This window comes from Fundulus heteroclitus, chromosome 7 (genome assembly GCF_011125445.2).
Source record: "Fundulus heteroclitus isolate FHET01 chromosome 7, MU-UCD_Fhet_4.1, whole genome shotgun sequence".
In the NCBI taxonomy this organism is placed as follows: Eukaryota; Metazoa; Chordata; class Actinopteri; order Cyprinodontiformes; family Fundulidae; genus Fundulus; species Fundulus heteroclitus.
This window is the reverse complement of record NC_046367.1, coordinates 42,667,595-42,686,225: the sequence shown is the minus strand read 5'-3', so window position 1 is coordinate 42,686,225 and position 18,631 is coordinate 42,667,595. Positions and strand designations below refer to the sequence as shown.

The 18,631-nt window shown below is 41.4% G+C and overlaps 1 protein-coding gene across 1 annotated transcript in view; it reads right to left on the bottom strand.

Annotated features, from left to right (window-relative positions):
- LOC105922876 overlaps positions 1-18,631 on the bottom strand; it is a 32,264-nt gene that overhangs the window by 5,212 nt on the left and 8,421 nt on the right. Inside the window, exons 3-5 of the mRNA XM_036139676.1 lie at positions 10,336-10,680; positions 7,515-7,859; positions 1,378-1,476 (exon numbers count right to left, since the gene is read on the bottom strand). Coding sequence (XP_035995569.1) covers positions 1,378-1,476; positions 7,515-7,859; positions 10,336-10,680 — 789 coding nt within the window. The remainder of the gene's footprint in view (positions 1-1,377; positions 1,477-7,514; positions 7,860-10,335; positions 10,681-18,631) is intronic.

Genomic DNA, 18,631 nt, shown 5'->3' with positions numbered 1-18,631 from the left:
TCAAAGTAACTATTCAATCATTATTTATCTGATGGTCAGGTTCTGCAGCATATCTTGAATTTATTTATTTCTCAGCCTTACAAATTTAACCCCTCAGTGAGGCCAACACTGCTGTAGAGAAGGTGATTGGTCTGTAGCTGAGCTGCTGTGCAGGTTGACCAATCAGATGTTAGACTTTATTTCTGCCAGAGAGAAGTTAAAGTGTTGTACTAAAGGAAATAAAAAGTTATTAAAATATTTCTGTATGATTATATAACTTAACTGATTCAAATTATATCAGATTTTTCTATTTAAAATGTTATTTAGAAATGAATTGATTAATAAATTAATTTATGTTTATAATTTCAATTCTGGATTTTGTCACTTTCAGGCTCCAACAGCAGAAATATTGCCTCATAAGTCCTAAAAGATGGTATAATTCAGAGAGAAGGGAACATGAAACTTTTCTTCAGCATGAACAGGGTAGCTGGTCAGAGATGATGGGAAGATGGATGGAGCTGAAAACAGGAAAATCCTGGAAGGAAACCTGTTAGAGGCTGAAAAAGACTTGAGACTGGGGTGGAAAGTTTTCAGTCTTTAAATGAGCAAATCTGGTAGAAAAATATCCCTAAAAGACTAGTTGGTGTGATATCAGTGAAAGATCAATTCAAATTAATGATAAAATATTAATAGTTTGTTGATTTTAATTGGTAAAACACTTGATAAATATGTGTTACTTTGTGTTGCTCTGTTGCATAAAACATAAATATAGTTACAGTGAGTTCTGTTCAGCTGCTCCTTCATTCAGGGCTCATCACAACAAGTCATTACAACTTAAACACAGACTTGGTGGAGATTTTGTGCTGGAGACTCTTCCTGAGGTAGCAGGATTCAAAGCTGGGTCCATTGTACCAAATACTTGTGATTTAGCTTACTACGACACCACAGGGGGACTAAAAGGAAAATATAGTTATAATGTAACAAAACGTGAAAAGTTAACATTGTGTGAATAATTTTGGAAGGCAGCTTATCCTTTTTAGCTCTGAAAAATTTAGGTGAAACTTATATTGCTGGTAGGAGAGATGCTACAATATATTTTAAATCTGTTCTCTTCTCATCACCAGATGGATGAATAGATGGTCGATGGAAGATTAAATTACTTTCTATTATAATCATTATTTGTATTATTCACCTACAGCAGTATATTGGTGTTCAGTTCCTGACCACAGAAACACTGAAAGCTCAGCATGGTGGGGAATCCAGCCCATAATTGTAAATGACTGTGTAACCATGGCAAATCTGTAGCATCACTGCCTGAAAAGTTCACAATCTGTCCAGAAAACTCAAAACCTCAGCATGTTAGACATCAGCATTAATATTGTTGTAAAAGGAACTTACCTGATATTAAATATTGTCTGAAATGAAATAAAAGACCTCCAGAAACAGCAAGAAGAACCAGCAGAACCAGCAGAACTATGGCCCAGGTTGGAAAGATTTCTATGGAAAAACATAAAGACCAGTTAGATCTTAGATATGAAAGATGTTTAATTTCTGTCTGAAATATTTTTGTAGCACCCCACTGGTCTTTCCCGTAATAACTGAGACCAGAATGTAAACAAACTAGTGGGATGTCTTTTTTGGGTTCGTTAAATTCTGGTAGATACCTTAACTTAAGTAAAGACTAATTCCTCTGATCACCATTTACCACACATATAAGAGAAATAACTTAAATTATTCCAGACCACCTGCTTCTGAAAACAGTTTCATTTAATGAAAGCTAAAAATACATATGAATAAAAATAAATGCTCAGCCCTAACTCAGCCTACCCACCCTGTTAAATGGCAAAAATAATAAAATAAACTACATAGGCTCATACCGCTTAAACTTAAATCTCACTTAAACTAATTAAAAATAAAGTTTTAGCACTTTTCCTTTCTCAACATTTTTTTTTCTTTTTCTATGAAGCAACTAGTTCACAACTTTTTCCAAAAACTGGAATCCAAATTTCTTGGCACTAACAGAACTCCACACTTTACAGAAAAATTAAACATTACAAACCACTAACACGTGGGTCCAACCTCACAGTTCGGTACCGCTTTAATTTTCGTAGCAGGTCTATTGAAGCTACGGTGCAACAACCGAGAATCCTCTTCTCCCAGTTCAGACGCTTCATGAACGGATCCTCACCAACAGGTTTAATCTCCACCAGCGCAGGAAACTTCGGTTTTCTCTCCGTCGTTACTTCTCCACCTTAACCCCGGAGAAGCTTCTCATCAACGCTGGATCCAGTGTCCCCAGGCTGACTCGGTCACCTCCATAGACTTATATTATGTCTATGGTCACCTCGCCTCCTACCATCAGCAGCAGTTTCCCTCAGATTAGCCGCGGTTCTCGTCTCGTCTTCTTTACCTCCGTCGCGCCTCAACACCTCAGAGGTCATGACTGCGATGGTTGAGTTAACTCGTGAAAAAAAAAACCTAGAACGGTCCGGTTCTTTCTCCATCCTCGTTCTCGGCTCTCCTAAACTGGGGTCTCCGTCAGCGTCCTCCTTTCTCTTTTTTTCCCGCTCTCCGGGCTTCTTCTTCCCTTTTCTTCTTCTTCTTCTTAATTTTAATGGCGGTTGGCAAACAACTATGTGGTGCATTACTGCCTCCAACCATTGTGGATCAGGTAGGGTGGCCATACGTCCGGCTTTAAGACGGACAGTCGGGTTTTTAAAAGGTCTGTCCGTCATCCACCGTTGCTTTGAGATGGACACCCATTTGTAAAAAGTATACATATATAGGAGCAAATTCTAAAAATGATATACACTTAAATGAAAAAAAAAATTCCATCATAATCCACTGTGGCAGATTCCATCAATCCATTCGTTTTCTGACATGCATATTCCTCATGGGATCACGAGGTTGTCGCAGATTATTGGATGAAATTGTTAAATAAATGTGAGACATTTTAGTGGTCAACGTTACTGAACGGTAATCAAATCAGCGATGTGGACGTGGCTGACATCAGCTCAGCAGCTGGTAGACCAAGGGACCCGAGCGCACCTGCAGACCACAAAAATGCCTAAACGGAAGACAACATTTAATCCTGAATGGACCAAAGACTATGGATTAGATCCAAAAGCAGGAAGGATGATTGTCATGCACATTGTATGCTGTGTCGATGTGACGTGGATGTGAGCTGTAAAGGTAAAGGTGCCATCGATCGACATGCTAGCACAGACAAGCACAGGAGCAACAGTCGAAGTGCGGGAACCTCTTCACTTTTTTCCTTTTTCCAAGAAGCCACGTCTCCGCAAGATGACAAAATATCTGCTGCAGAACTTTGCAAAGTGTATCACACCGTCAAGCATCACCAATCATACCGGAGTGTAGACTGTGGAGTAAAAGTTGACAGAGAAATATACAACGACTCATTAATTGCCAAAGGGGTAGCCTGTGGAAAAACGAAAGCTAAAGCTTTGTGTGAAAATGTTCTGGTGCCTTACTCCATCCAGGCGCATTTGGACTACATAAAAGAAAACGATCTGCATTATTCACGGGCGACTGATGCATCAAACAAAGGTACGATCAAGTGTTTCCCCATCCTATTGAGATATTTCCACTTTAAGGCTGACGTGCAGCACGCTTTGCTGGATTTCTACAGCGACAATAATGAGACATCAGAAGCTATAACAAATCAGCTAATGACAAAACTTCAGGTCTCTGGTCTTGATTTATAAAAAAAATGTCACCATATACAGCAGACAAAGCCAGTGTGAACTTTGGAAAACACAACAGTGTTTCTCAAAAGCTGAAAGCAGCTCAAAGTGACGTGCTTGCCGCCAACTCTTTAGCGCATATTTTGCGCAACACAACAAGATATGTGGCTGGGAACTTGGATCTAGACATTGAAGATGTTGTGTTAAAAGTGTACAGCCATTTTAGTATCTCAGCCAGTAGAACAGTGCGGCTGACAGAGTTTTGTGACTTTGTGGAAGTGGATGAGTGCAACCTTCTGTGGCACGTCATCACAAGGTGGCTGTCTCTGTTGCCGTCCATCGACCGAATGCTTAACTGTTGGAAGCCTCTCACCAGCTACTTTCAGACCCTGGGTGAAGAAGAATGTGCTAAGATTTTGTGGAGGTGCTTTGCAGAGGACAGCACTGAAGTGTCTGAGATATACTTCCTTTTCCTCAGTCACATTCTTAAGGTGTTCTCAGACTGTATTGAAGCACTAGAGGCCAAATCATTCAGCATCACCTCAGTCTTTAAAGTGATGACTGAACTTAAAGCAAAACTTGAGAGGAGGCTGAAGGACCATTTTTTCGGCTTTGCTGTAAACACCAGACCTAAACAACTAACACCTGATTTGACAACGAAATGTGAGACTGATTTTTAGCCAGCTTTATGAAAGAGCACAGAAATATTTGAGTGAGAGGTTTGACTTCTCTGAGAACATCTTTCACAGCAAGATGTCAAAGCTCGGCCTCACAACTGCTGTGTCCTATGAAGAGTACAGTGATGCAGTCCAGGCCTGCAAACTGAAAAACATTGATATGGATGGGCTGTATGAGAAATATGGCATAGTGGAAGCTATCCTCAGCTCCCCAGAAGTGGAAAGTTAACACAGTGAGGAACAATATCTGAAACTGTTTTCCAAAGCTGATGTTCCAGTGGTAAACCTAAGAAAGGTCAGTGCCTACATTTTCTCCATTCCATGCAGCAATGCAGATATAGAGCGCGTCTTTTCAATTATGTCCTCAGCATTGAGAAATGAGAGAAATTATCTCGATGTGGAAAGTGTCAATGCAGGGCTACAAATTTGTGTCAACTTCACACTGGAGTGCACAGACATGTACTGGATTTTTCTCTCAAATAAGAAACTATTGGAAGCAGCCAGGACACAAATAAAAGAAGTAGATCTTCACATATTTGGTGAGTACAACAGTGCCCTACTATGTTATACACTCACCGGCCACTTTATTAGGTACACCTGTCCAACTGCTCGTTAACACAATTTCTAAGCAGCCAATCACATGGCGGCAACTCAGTGCATTTAGGCATGTAGACATGGTCAAGAGAATCTCCTGCAGTTCAAACCGAGCATCAGTATGGGGAAGAAAGGTGATTTGAGTGACTTTGAACGTGGCATGATTGTTGGTGCCAGAAGGGCTGGTCTGAGTATTTCAGAAACTGCTAATCTACTGGGATTTTCACGCACAACCATCTCTAGGGTTTACAGAGAATGGTCCGAAAAAGAAAAAACATCCAGTGAGCGGCAGTTCTGTGGGCGGAAATGCCTTGTTGATGCCAGAGGTCAGAGGAGAATGGCCAGACTGGTTCGAGCTGATAGAAGGGCAACAGTGACTCAAATAACCACCCGTTACAACCAAGGTGGGCAGAAGAGCATCTCTGAACGCACAGTACGTCGAACTTTGAGGCAGATGGGCTACAGCAGCAGAAGACCACATCGGGTGCCACTCTTTTCAGCTAAGAACAGGAAACTGAGGCTACAATTTGCACAAGCTCATCGAAATTGGACAATAGAAGATTGGAAAAACGTTGCCTGGTCTGATGAGTCTCGATTTCTGCTGCGACAGTCGGATGGTAGGGTCAGAATTTGGCGTCTACAACATGAAGGCATGGAGCCATCCTGCCTTGTATCAACGGTTCAGGCTGGTGGTGGTGGTGGTGTCATGGTGTGGGGAATATTTTCTTGGCACTTTTTGGGCCCCTTGGTACCAATTGAGCATCGTTGCAACGCCACAGCCTACCTGAGTATTGTTGCTGACCATGTCCATCCCTTTATGACCACAATGTACCCAACTTCTGATGGCTACTTTCAGCAGGATAATGCGCCATGTCATAAAGCTGGAATCATCTCAGACTGGTTTCTTGAACATGACAATGAGTTCGCTGTACTCAAATGGCCTCCACAGTCACCAGATCTCAATCCAATAGAGCATCTTTGGGATGTGGTGGAACGGGAGATTCGCATCATGGATGTGCAGCCGACAAATCTGCGGCAACTGTGTGATGCCATCATGTCAATATGGACCAAACTCCCTGATGAATGCTTCCAGCACCTTGTTGAATCTATGCCACGAAGAATTGAGGCAGTTCTGAAGGCAAAAGGGGGTCCAACCCGTTACTAGCATGGGGTACCTAATTAAGTGGCCGGTGAGTGTAGGTTTGATATTATGTTTTAAAGTAAAGTAAAAAAAAAAGTAAAGTAAAAAAGTAAAAAACAAAACAACTGGACTTTTTTTCTGAAGTTTGAAGACGTTTCAGAATCAGAAATACTTTAATAATCACAGAGGGAAATTCGCTTCCTATCCCAGAAGCTTTCTCAATACAAAAAGTCTGGAGTAATGTGGAGTCGCAAGCTTTATACTACTGCCCAACAAAGGCCTTGTAATGGTTTAGATAACATGCAAATTGAACCGAAACAGCTCCACCCCCTTAGTAATGGGGAATAGTTAAAGTCATTGTATGCCTGCAGATTGAACTGAAACTGGTCCACTCCTCTGCAACAGGGAGTTGTTAGGGTCGTTATTGGCCTGGTTTACAGGGACGATGTTTGGATCAGCTGTATGAGGATGAGGATTGAGGTGATGATTGGCCGGAATCAACCCTATAGCTGTATTGTAAGTTCTTGAGAGTTGGAACCTAAGTCCTCCTCCTCTCCTCTCTCTGACTGCAGGTCTGCTGGTGGTTCCTAGAGTCTCTAAAAGTAGAATGGGAGGCAGATCCTTTAGCTATCAGGCTCCTCTCCTGCGGAACCAACTCCCAGTTTTGGTCCGTGAGGCAGACACCCTATCTATTTTTAAGACTAATGTTAAAACTTTCCTTTTTGACAAAGCTTATAGTTAGAGTGGCTCATGTTACCCTGAGCTACCTCTATAGTTATGCTGCTATAGGCTTAGGCTGCTGGAGGACATCAGGGTCTATTTAGGAGAAAATAACTGTTAAACAGCTTAAACTGTAGTGACCGCTATGTGCCAGAAGTTCATCTGTGAATAAAAGACAGCGTGAAAGAACTGGAGCTGGAATGATGTTCCCTGAGAAACTTATAAATCTGTTTTTCATGCATAATAATAAGTCAGTGCAAGTAGCCTACATCTTATTTGATGTGGAGCGGACTGTAAGGGAGCTGGATAGTGGATAGGAGGTCTGGCCCTAAAATTCATGGGAACCACTGTGTTACAGCATGCGTATTAAGGGAGATGTGAGGTCTATGTTACCTGATATAAACCAAAACTTTTTACAGTTTTTAGCTGGTTATGCATATAGGGGTGTCCAGACGTAAATGCAGTGGAGGGCAGCTTCAAATGTTCCCACTCTGGGAACCGTTTTCAAATATTGTTGGTTTTGCCTCATCTGGACCGAAGGACCTCTGAACTTCCTAAAATGTTTATTGGATGAAGCCAAACCCATCTACACAGATAGGATTGACGATGTTCTCTATGTATCATGATAACATCTGAATTAAATAATTGGCTGTTGTGACCTAAACATAATTTATGTGTATTTGCACAGAGGTTGCTGACCTTTAACATGCAGCTGAACGTCCAGCAGCATAGTTTCTTCTTCTTCATCAATGATGCTGCAGATGTAGATCCCGCTGTCAGACAGTTGTGGTTCTTTCAGAGTTAGGCTGAAGTTACCAGAGACTAGAGCATCAGGTCTCATTGATGTTCGTCCTTCAAAAAGCTGGTTTTGTCCACGTAGGTCGTCTCTTTCTCTCCGTTGATGGACAGTATCAGGATTGAGACCAGAGCGGCCCCATTTCACTGTTACAAGATCTTCTATTACTTTGCTGTACTGGCAGGGCAGCACTACAGATTCTTCCCCCTTATAAACCTCCAGTGTCACAGTCAAAGACTCCTCGGAGGCTGAAAGGACAAAGAAACAAAATACATATTTTAATTCAGCAGGATAGAATAAATACATTTAAATCAAAGACAATCTATTGACAATTTATTTCCCTATTTATCAAACTGGCTCACAGTTCGCTGCATTCCTAAATATATTTGTAGCACAAAGAAGGAAAAGGGAAAATCTCCAGGAAATGATGTAAAGGAGACCTGCTATGCTTTCTTTGAAACATTTAGGACAGATCTATGGGCTATAAAAACATGTTCATTACAGTTTGCAGCAAAATCCTTCTCAGATAATGAGATTTCACCTCCTCACTTTCAGCTATTTTGCGCACCTATTAGAATGAGCTGTTTATAAGGCTCTGTCACTCTTATGGAAATAATCAGTAACTGACTCTGCCCTGCAAACTACTCCCACTTTATACAGGGGGAAATAGATGCAAACAGATGCACGATGGTACAACAATACATCTTTGACCCTGAGTCAGACCCAGAAACTGAAGAAGTGAAGCCTCCTGCACAACAAGCACAGATGCAGCAACAGTGTCTGAATGGTAAGTTAGTAGTTTATTCCTGCAGGGGCAGGTAAATATATTGAATCATCAATGCATTGCAATTTATGTTTTCTTAATTCAGTATCGATTCACAAAATCCTCTGAATCGATTAGTTCCTCTGGCCACTGGGCTCATGAGCGACAGTTTCATTTGCGTTGTACAGTTAAAAAGCGACAAATGTAAATAAGTCAGCATTAGTAGTGAGGGGGCGCAGACGCTGACAGAGAGATAAAGCAAAGAGAGAGTGGTGATAAGATTATAGTGTAGCAGAGAAGAGTCCCTTTCTTCAGATTTTACTCATAGAGTGAACAATATAGGTTTATAAATACAGCAGCTTTCCAGTTCTTTATTTTGTCAAGTTACCTTATAGGCTATACTGTATGTTGCTGTATTTTACATATATAGGGCTAGGTTTTTCATTAAAATTTTACCCCAGCAGTTGAACGTGAGCCAGTCTGTCAGGAACTTCGAGGTCACTTTTTTCTCCCCAGTCGAGCCCTGATTATTATAATACTTTTTTTTTTACTATTGGTCTCCATCTTCATCACAGGTGTCACTCAGCACAGGTCGTCATGACATATCTTCACTAGTAAATACTCCTGTTACAGGTGATCTACTATGAAAAATTCACTTTTTGCCCATTTTTTTACTCCCCTTTGGCTCTCTACTGCTTTTAAAATCAGTCCAAACAGTAAAAAGCTGTTTTTGGAAAAAAGTAAACGTTTTGTTGTCTAAAAACGAGCTGTCTCAAAACCTTTTGATTATTACGTCACAATCAGCGAACACTGCTGCTCACTCAGCAACTCAAACGAAGTAAAACTGTAACATAGAAACATTTAATGTCACTTTTATATTACATCTTACATTGAAGCTAATAATTATTTGAATAAATCCCTCACAACGTAACACTGGCATTAATAAAAGCCGTAAAATATGCATAAAATTTATGGTGACCAGACATTCCTGATTTCCAGGGGTAGTTCCTGTTTTGGACAACCTGTCTCTGGCAAAAAATGTCCCCAGAAATGTCCCTGATTTCAGTGTTTCTACGATTGAGTGAAAAACTTGCTAGCAGCAAGAGGCAGTTGAGAAGATATAACAGGATAGTTTAACCCTCCAGAAACGTGGTTTTCAATGTAGCTCTGGATCTCTGTCCAAGGCAGTCCTGTAGAAACTAGAGATGGGTATTGTTAAGAACTTCACATTTTGATTTAATTTCGATTCTTTGGGTCACAATCTGATTCAATTTGATTTCATAGTTGATGTAAAACTTTGAATGTCAATTTATTTTGTAATAAGCAGAAGTACAATTTTATTAGAGTACCTGCTGGCATATTTCAGATATTAATTTTTTTGTCCATATGAACAGCCATAGTATACCAGTATATATATTATTAAATATTAGTATAGAGTACAAACGTGAAAGCATGACGGTACTGTATTAACTTTAGAGTACAGTTAATGTAAATCTAAATTATTCTCCTTTTCTCTTAGAAAACTGAGATAATTCACATCATTTTTGAGCAAAAATACATCTAAAAATAAAGCATTACAAAGGTTTAAGCATAAAGATGAAACCGTACAAGGGTGGAAAATCCATTGTAGGCGTTGTAACACCTATGCCAAATTTTCTTGGTTTTGCAGTTGCTTCATTGCGGACTGGACCCCCTATCCCACCAAAATGTTTGTTGGATACAGCCAAACCTGTCTTCACGTGGACAGGGGACTTAGTTCCACAGATAAGACTGGAGATGTTCTCAGTATTATGATAACACCTGAATTCAGTAATTGAATTTACACCTGAACTCAATAATTGGGGTCATGACCTAAATATAGTAGCACTGTTGCCTTGCAGCAAGAAGGTCCTGGGTTTGAACCCCCACCCCGAAACTCCATGTGGGTAATATACTGTGTGTTTAGAACCAAGGTAGCTGACCTCTGAAATGTAGCTGAACCTCCGACAGGAATATTTCTTCTTCATCATCAATAATGCTGCAGATGTAGATCCCGCTGTCAGACAGTTGTGGTTCTTTCAGAGTGAGGCTGAAGTCACCAGAGTCTAAAGCATCAGGTCTCATTGATGTTCGTCTTCTGAAAAGCAGGTTTTGTTCACGGAAGTCGTCTGCTTCTCGCCGTTTATGGACAATATTGGGATTGAGATCAAAGCGGCTCCATTTCACTGTAACAACTTCTTCTAATACTTTGCTGTACCGACAGGGCAGCGCAACAGATTCTTCCCCCTTAAGGACCTTCACTGTCACTGTCAAAAGCTCCGGAGAGGCTGAAAGGACAAATAAATAAAATACATATTATAATTTCCTGTGTTAAACAATACATTCAAATCAAAGACATTTATCTCACTTTCATTTACTTGAATTAATTGAATCGTGAAAGCCCTACTCCTGTGTGGGCAAGGAACAACTTTGAGTCTATAATTGGGTGGTTAAACTCTCTGACTATTTATTTATTGACTCATTTCATTTTGTAAAATGATTCAGACTAATTCAACATTCCTGTGATTTACTGAACATTTTCTGTTTCATGTCAGATTGACAATGAAAGGTTTAACTTTGTCATCTTCTTTCTAATTCAGTACAAAATATTTAACATTTGTAAAGGTAAAAGGAAATTGTGTAGATGTCTTTTTGGAAATAAATTTCCACTTTAAAGGAGAAGGAAGCAATACAAGTTGTCCCTCTATCAGAAACACAACATGGGTTTTCCTCAAGGTATTTCTGGTTCCAAAGATAAAGGGGAGAGGAATGAGAGCCATTCTGGATCTCCAGACCCTGAACCATCATCTGAGGAAATACAAATTCAGGATGCTGACTCAGTTCTCTCTGCTGAGATCGGTGTGCGCAGGAATTGGTTCACCTCAGTGGATCTGAAAGATGCTGATTTTCACATACCCATTTATCCCACACATCATTAATACTTACAGGCTCACAGATGGATGCCTCTTTTAGGCTGTTACTCACGATGGGAGATCCACAAATTAAAAATGGGAAATGGGGGGCTTGAATGAACTCAAACCAAAAATTGTTTAGAGTTGATGGCTGTTCATTTAGCTCTGAAACATTTTCTCTTTTGGCTCAGGGGGACTAATGTTCTGGTGAGGACAGACAAATAGGAGCTCCTTTTCAATCTGGGCATATCAACGCTGACATTCTGTAAGCGCTCTGGATGTGTCCATCCTGGACTATTGCAGCTCCAATACCTTCAGAGCTGGCATCCACAAACAGTGTTACATCTTTGTTGACATCATACTATTCCAGAGTGGGAGCACCAGTGATTATCCATGCATCCATTTTCTGACACGTTTATCCCTATTGGGGTTGTGAGGGGTGCTGGTGCCTATCTCCATTCAATGGACGAGAGGCGGGGTTCACCCTGAACAGGTCGGCAGTCTATCACAGCGCCAGTAATTAGCTTTTACAAAATTGAAAAACTTTGTTGCTACGGTTCCTCCCATTGCCATTCTGCTTCTCCTTGCAGCAGATTCTTTAGCGGTGCAGACACCTCTAACAGGTTTGGAATGGATTTGCCAAATTCAAAGAGAACGCACTTAAAATGATACATGCCTAAAGGTGTGTTGAAAGTGCACATCTTGGAGCTCTCCTCATCCAGCTTTATTTGAGTGGGCTCTGATTATTTGGTGATTATTACAGCCTGCTCCATCTTTTGAAGCTGCTGTATGGCTTTGTCCCTGAGAAGAACTGGGATCTCTCTTGGTGCACGAATCACAGGTGTCACATTCAGGTCAAGCTTTATGGAGTATTCTCCTGACAGGCATCCAAGTCCTCTAAAAAGATGCTCATATTCTTCTGCTATGAACTCAGATTTCTCCATACTGTAGAGCCTTTTCACCATTTTTAACTTTGTGTATGCCTCTCTTCCCAGAATTGCTGGAGCTTGCTCCTTTATTATTTCAAGGTAAGGCAAATTTATTTGTATAGCACAATTCACTACAGAGACAATGCAAAGTGCTTTACATGATTAAAATACAGGCAAATAGAACAGAATATAAGCAAGTAGGAATAAAATGTAGAAACAAAATAGAACATCAATAAACAGTTGGACTAAAAAAGTTGAACTAATGATGTTTCAGTTAAACAGTTTAACTAGAACAGTCAAAGCCAATCCTAAACAAATGTGTTTTTAATCTTCATTTAAAGGAACTCAGGCTTTCAGCACTTTTACAGTTTTCTGGAAGTTTGTTCCAGATAAGTGGAGCATAGGAACTAAATGCTGCTTCTCCATGTTTAGTTCTGGTTCTAGGTATGCAGAGTAGGCTGGAGCCAGAAGACCTGAGTGGTCTGGAGGGTTGATGCAGTGATAACATGTTTGTGTTGTATTTAGGTGCTAAGCCATTCAGGGATTTATAGACTAACAGAAGTCAAAGTCAATCTTCTGTTTTTGGCCCTTGTACTGGCATGTGAGCAATTTGTTTTACCCAACAGCTTGATCTTGTGGCCTAAATAAGCCACTAAATTTTAGTGTGAGGGTTTAAGCTTTTTGTCAACTTCCAGAGTTCTCAATGTTTCGGCTGAAATTACGTTAAAGTCGGCTCCTGTGTCTATTTGAAACGTGACTTTCCTTTTGTTTATTAATAAGCGTTGATGTAGCTCACAACACATTACAGTCATAAAGACTCATTCATGCTTCCCAGAGTGTTTTCATACGTGACCATGATAACAGCGTACATCCCTCCTTCCACAAACAACAAGGCAGCCTGTGACGTCATCAACAGCGCTGTGGAAAGAATGCAAACCAAACACCCCCAAGCTCTTCTTCTCATCCCGGGGAACTTTAATCACATATCCCTGTCTTCCACCCTCCCCACATTTAAATGTAAATGTATGTTAACTGCAAAGAGACATACAGCTCCTCACCCCACCCCTGGGCTCTTCCAACCATAACTTCCAACCATAACATAAAAGTGTAACTCCAACCTGTTTATAAGTCACTGGTGCTCAGGGAGCCAGTGGTAACACGCACAGTGAAAAGATGTTCAGAGAAGGCAGAATAAGCCTAACCTGACAACAGCCAGCTGTATGTCTCGCTCCGCCTAGCTCCACTCACATACATCTGGGACATCGCTCATTCAAAGTGATTTCCCCAACCAAATTTATGGTCTGGCCAATCAGGACGCAGGGCGGGTGTTTCCTGGATGTGACGTAGTGGAGAAGTTACCGTGAGATTCCAACAACAATGGCGGCTCGCATCGAGGAAGCAAGCGTTAGCATTGATGCTGCTATTTCTTCTGTGTTGTCCAATCTATCTGATATTGTATCATTAAAAGAACATCTGAGAACGGCTCTGAAGGCTTTTGTTGGTGGAAACCATGTTTTCGCCCTTCTCCCGACCGGATTTGTCAAGTTTTGTTTTCCGGGGCGCGTCCGCGGACACGCAGCGCGGACGCGCCCCGGAGCGGTTAGCGGTTAGCGCGAACCATATAAGGAGGCCTTTAGTCCTCAACGCGGTCGGCCCGGGATCGACTCCGACCCGCGGCGCTTTGCCGCCTGTCTTCCCCCCTCTTCCTGTCAGCTCACTGTCAATAAAATGCGTGCCACTAGAGCCGCAAACACATAAAAAAAATAAGAAAAATAAAAAGTTTTTTTTTTCCTGCGTCGGTCTCATCAGCGTCACGGGTTAGCTTCGGTGTGAGTGGTTGAAATAGCACGTCGATAAAGATGACAGACAAGTGGCTTATCCAATCATATGCAAGAATTTTTGATAAGGCCCAGCCTTCAGTAAAGGCAATTCCTATCGCGGTGTCCCAGATGTATGTGAGTGGAGCTAGGCGGAGCGAAACATGCAGCTGGCTGTTGTCAGGTTAGAATAAGCCCTGAGAGACTGCTGTAGCTCCACTATGTGGGATGTGCTGTATGATCCCAATGGGGAGGACTTGAAGCAAATCACAGAAGACATCACTGATTACAGAGACCACTATAACTCCCAAGGAGGTGAGGTGCTTCTCCAACAGTAACCCCTGGATAAACCCAGAGATAAAATCTTTACTGAGGGAGAGGAAAGGGGCTTTCAGGTCAGGAGATAAAGATGAGCTGAAAGATGTGCAGAAAAGACTGAGGAGGAAAATCAGAGAAGGGAAAGAACAGATGGAATCACAGCTGCAGAACATCAGAGATGTCTGGAAAGCCTGAAAACCAACCTGGTTCACAAACATGATGCCCAGGCTATAAGTGACTTGAGATGGGTGAATAAGCTGAACAAGCATGTTTTGAGGTTTAACCAGCCTGCACCCTCACCCCAACCCAGACTAACATCAGAATCAGAATCAAGTTTATTGCCAATTAGGAATGTGACTTGGTGTTGATGCTGGAGCGTTCAGGGTTGGATCACCACCTGTCCCAGTGGATAAAGGATTACCTGATTAGTCGACCGCAGTATGTGAGGACACGTAGCTGTGTTTTTGACAGGCTGATCTGCAGTGCAGGAGCACTACAGGGAACTGTGCTTGTATTGTTTCTGCTCACATTCTACAACGCAGACTTCTCCATCAGCTTTCCAGGCTGCCACCTACAGAAGCTCTCTGATGATCCTGCCATAATCAGTGTTATCAGACAGTCAGATGCAGAAAGTGGATCCAGAGCTTTGGAAACCAGCAGAACCACCTGGTGTTGAATTAAAAAAAAACAAAAGAGCTGGTGGTGAACTTTTGCAGACGCAGACACACCTCACTGACACAGGGGAACATCCAGGGAACTGATGAGGAGATAGTGGACCCTTCTCAGTACCTTGGTGTTCTCCTGAACCATAAACTGGACTGAAGTCATAACACTGATGCTCTTTACAGGAAGGGTCAGAGCAGATTCTACCTGCTAAGGAGGCTGAGGTCTTTGGACTGCGGGAGGTGCTCCTGAACACCTTCTTTGACTCTGTGGTGGCATCAGCCATCTTCTACGGTGTGGTTTGTTGGATCATCAGCTTAGATGTAGCCTTCATAGTCGATTGACTGTTGCCTACATTTTTTATGGCAAATTCCTACAATTCCCACACTTTCTGCCAGTGGAACGAAGTGGTGGAACGGATGATAAAATGTCTGATTAGCTAGCCGTTTCTATTCTAGCAGGCTCCCACCACACACCTGTCTCCTTGAGTGACATCAGGAAGAATTGAAGAACCTGGACCTGGTGAGCCTCTCAGAGGCTCTGATCTTGTGCCTCATTTTGACAGCATTGTTTTGTGCATTTCTTGTCAAATGTGCATTTCAGCATTGAAACCTGAGATGCTTTTAAATTTTGCCATGTTGGAATTTATAACACCTATGTGTCATGATATAGGTATTTGTAGGTTTGTTTTGGACTAGAAGTATCTGCCACTATCCAATCTGCTCAATCACCAGTCATCAACCCAGACCAGTTCCACCTGTTGCCACTAATCAGTTCTTACTCTGCTCACCTGTTCCCCAGCTTTCATATATCATGCCAAATCATACCGATTTGGCATGATCTTGGATCGTTTGGTTCTTCGAAACTCATCCCGGACTTGCTGTCATAGCAACATGTGCGCAAAGTTGAGCCTGCTCCCGAGCAGGTTTATTTCATGTAAACAGGATTAGATCGTAGCGGAGGAGATAGGGAAGTCTGTCTAGCCAGCGCACTTGGACCACCTAGTGGCAGAGGAAGGGACAGAATTGTGGAACACCATTTTTTTATGTTCAATAAAAGACGAAACAAATAATGCTTTGTTCCTGTCGTTTTATTTAAACAATTATTTATAAAGAAAAGTCAGCAAGTCATCTTTTGCCTGCAGTAAGAGATAGTTATGTGAAATCAGTAATACTACTATGTGTAAAATGGTGTATTAGAATTTACTCTGAAGGTCCTTTTGAAGCAACTCGATCTCTAGTGCAGTTTTTCTCTTTTTCACGTTGTGGAGTTCAATTTCTCCTCTTAATTTGTATTTTTTTCAGTCAAAATACTTTTTCTTTTGTTGAAGATGCCGTTAATATAGGGAACAGAGGGCACCTTGAGTCATTTTGTGAAAAAAAAAAGAAAAATAAAAAGGGTTAAACATGTAAAAGTAAAAAGAACCCGATTATTTCCAGCCTTCTTATTGGTGGCTGTTAAAAACAGACAAACACATAATTTAACAGTGGCTTTTAATAAAGAGGAAGAAGTTGCTTTTTAAAATACAGTATAATAATTAAAGGCTATCATTTTGTAGAATATTCTTGTACTTCACTTTTTTCCCCATGTTCTAGTGGCTCCCATGGAGGCTCTGACATAAAAGAACAAAGTACTTATGAAATTATTAAAATGCAAAAATACATACTGTAGAAAGTGATAGAAACATCTATCATGGACAGTATTTACAATTTAATTTGTTTGCTGCTGTTTGCCAGCCCTCTCTCCTGGCTTTAGCAGACTTTGAGGTGTCCCCTGTCGTTTTAATTGACTCAAATTCGGTATAACCTTTTTTTAAAAGCTCTTGTTCTGCTGGGAAAAAAACTGTGGGCGTTCTTTGGCCATGCTGAACAGCCAATAGCAGCACTGCTGATCATTGTTTCTACTATCGATACATTTCCCCTTTTAAACAAACGCATGAACGCGCAGTTGTCTCAGGTAACTTAATCCAGCCATACTAATCGTAAACAACAGGTGTGTTGGAAGAACCCAATTAGCCGGATCAGGATTAGCCGGATGAAATCATCTTGGATGTCTCATTTGATCTTGGATGTTTTAAGCAACGTACGAAGAACGGACCCCAGTTCTGTCCTGTTTCCTGCCACTTGTCCTGTTAGTCTGTCAGCCACTTCTTTTCCTTCTGATTACTTCCACCTGTTCTGCTTAATTAGCTTTCCCTCTCTTCTTTGTTCTCCTGCCTATTTATACCTGCTTCAGTTCTCCGCTCCCTGCCAGAACGTCTCGTCTCACGTCCCAATGGTCTCATGTCTCTTTTCTCATTCACCTGTCTGTAGTGATGGCGAGATGAAGCTTCATGACGCATTGAACCACTTGAGCCAACTGGTTCGAGAAAGGGTTCATTTCTTGGAGCTTCATGTGCACACGACACCACCTACTGGCCAGCTGTATAATCACAGCCAGCTGTATCTTAACACGTGTGATGCATTGATCTTTTTGTCTATTATGGCTCTTGGGAATGACTTCACAAAAGGTGTAGGACGAAATCATTTGTCTACATAAATTATGTATACACATATGTGTATAATAAAACATTGTTTGAATGTATTCTCTGTGTGTAATTATTCCCAAAATAGTAGTGTCATGTGATATGGCATGGTGTGTAATAATCAGACCTCTCAACTTTGATCAAAAGTTAAGAGTGAGATTATGCTAATTTTTTTTTTGGGGGGGGGGGGGGATTATGGTCAACAATTTCCCCTCAGCAGTGTTAAGAATTAAAAAATATATCTTAGTTGGGGTTACTGAGGAAAGCAGAGTGGTGTCTGTCTCCCCCTGCTCCAGCGTAAAATAAACAGAGTTTTATGGCCCCCGAGGGAGGTGGTCAGGCCAGAAGACTTTCTTTGTTCGAACCAGATTACCCCTCCCTCCCTAATTTAGAGGAGGGCAGTCACTATAGTAAAAAGGATGTTCTTCCAAACTTAATTCAGACAGACTTATCCACCGCGCGGTGAAATCATCTTGATTGGTAATGTAAACTCTGTCTCCATATTTAACTTCTGATGAATTAAATATGCATTTAAACAGTTCTACCTCTTGATTAATGTCTTCTCACTTGCAACCAAATCCGGAACTGGGTTGGATGAGTTTTCAATAGACATGTAACTGCAGGCCGGTAAACCCATTCCTTAGCAGCAGCAACACTGAAGCACACAGAGGTTCTTTACGCACGATCCAGCTGCTGATGTCTCCCTCCTTTCAGCTCAATGTACTTCTAGACTGTTGCAGTTTATAACATTATCATCATCTTTCACAGCGACAGGTTTCTCAGTCAGTCGCCAAGCTGACAAGTCAAATTTCTATTGCTCTCGTCAGTGCGGCGGTGCGGTGGACGGATTTTACCCCCGTTGGTGCGCTGCGGGGAAAATGCATAACTAAATACTGTAAAGGGCTCCTATAAAGGGAACAGGGGGACTGACAGATGTGAGATGAAGCCCCTAATGTTACAAGTTCTTAAAAATGACCCTTAAAAGTGCGCACCTGAATTAAAGCGCGAGGCAGCAGCCCACCGAAGCGCCACTGATTCTACGTTGTTAAAAACAAATAAGCATGAAACACAGCTAG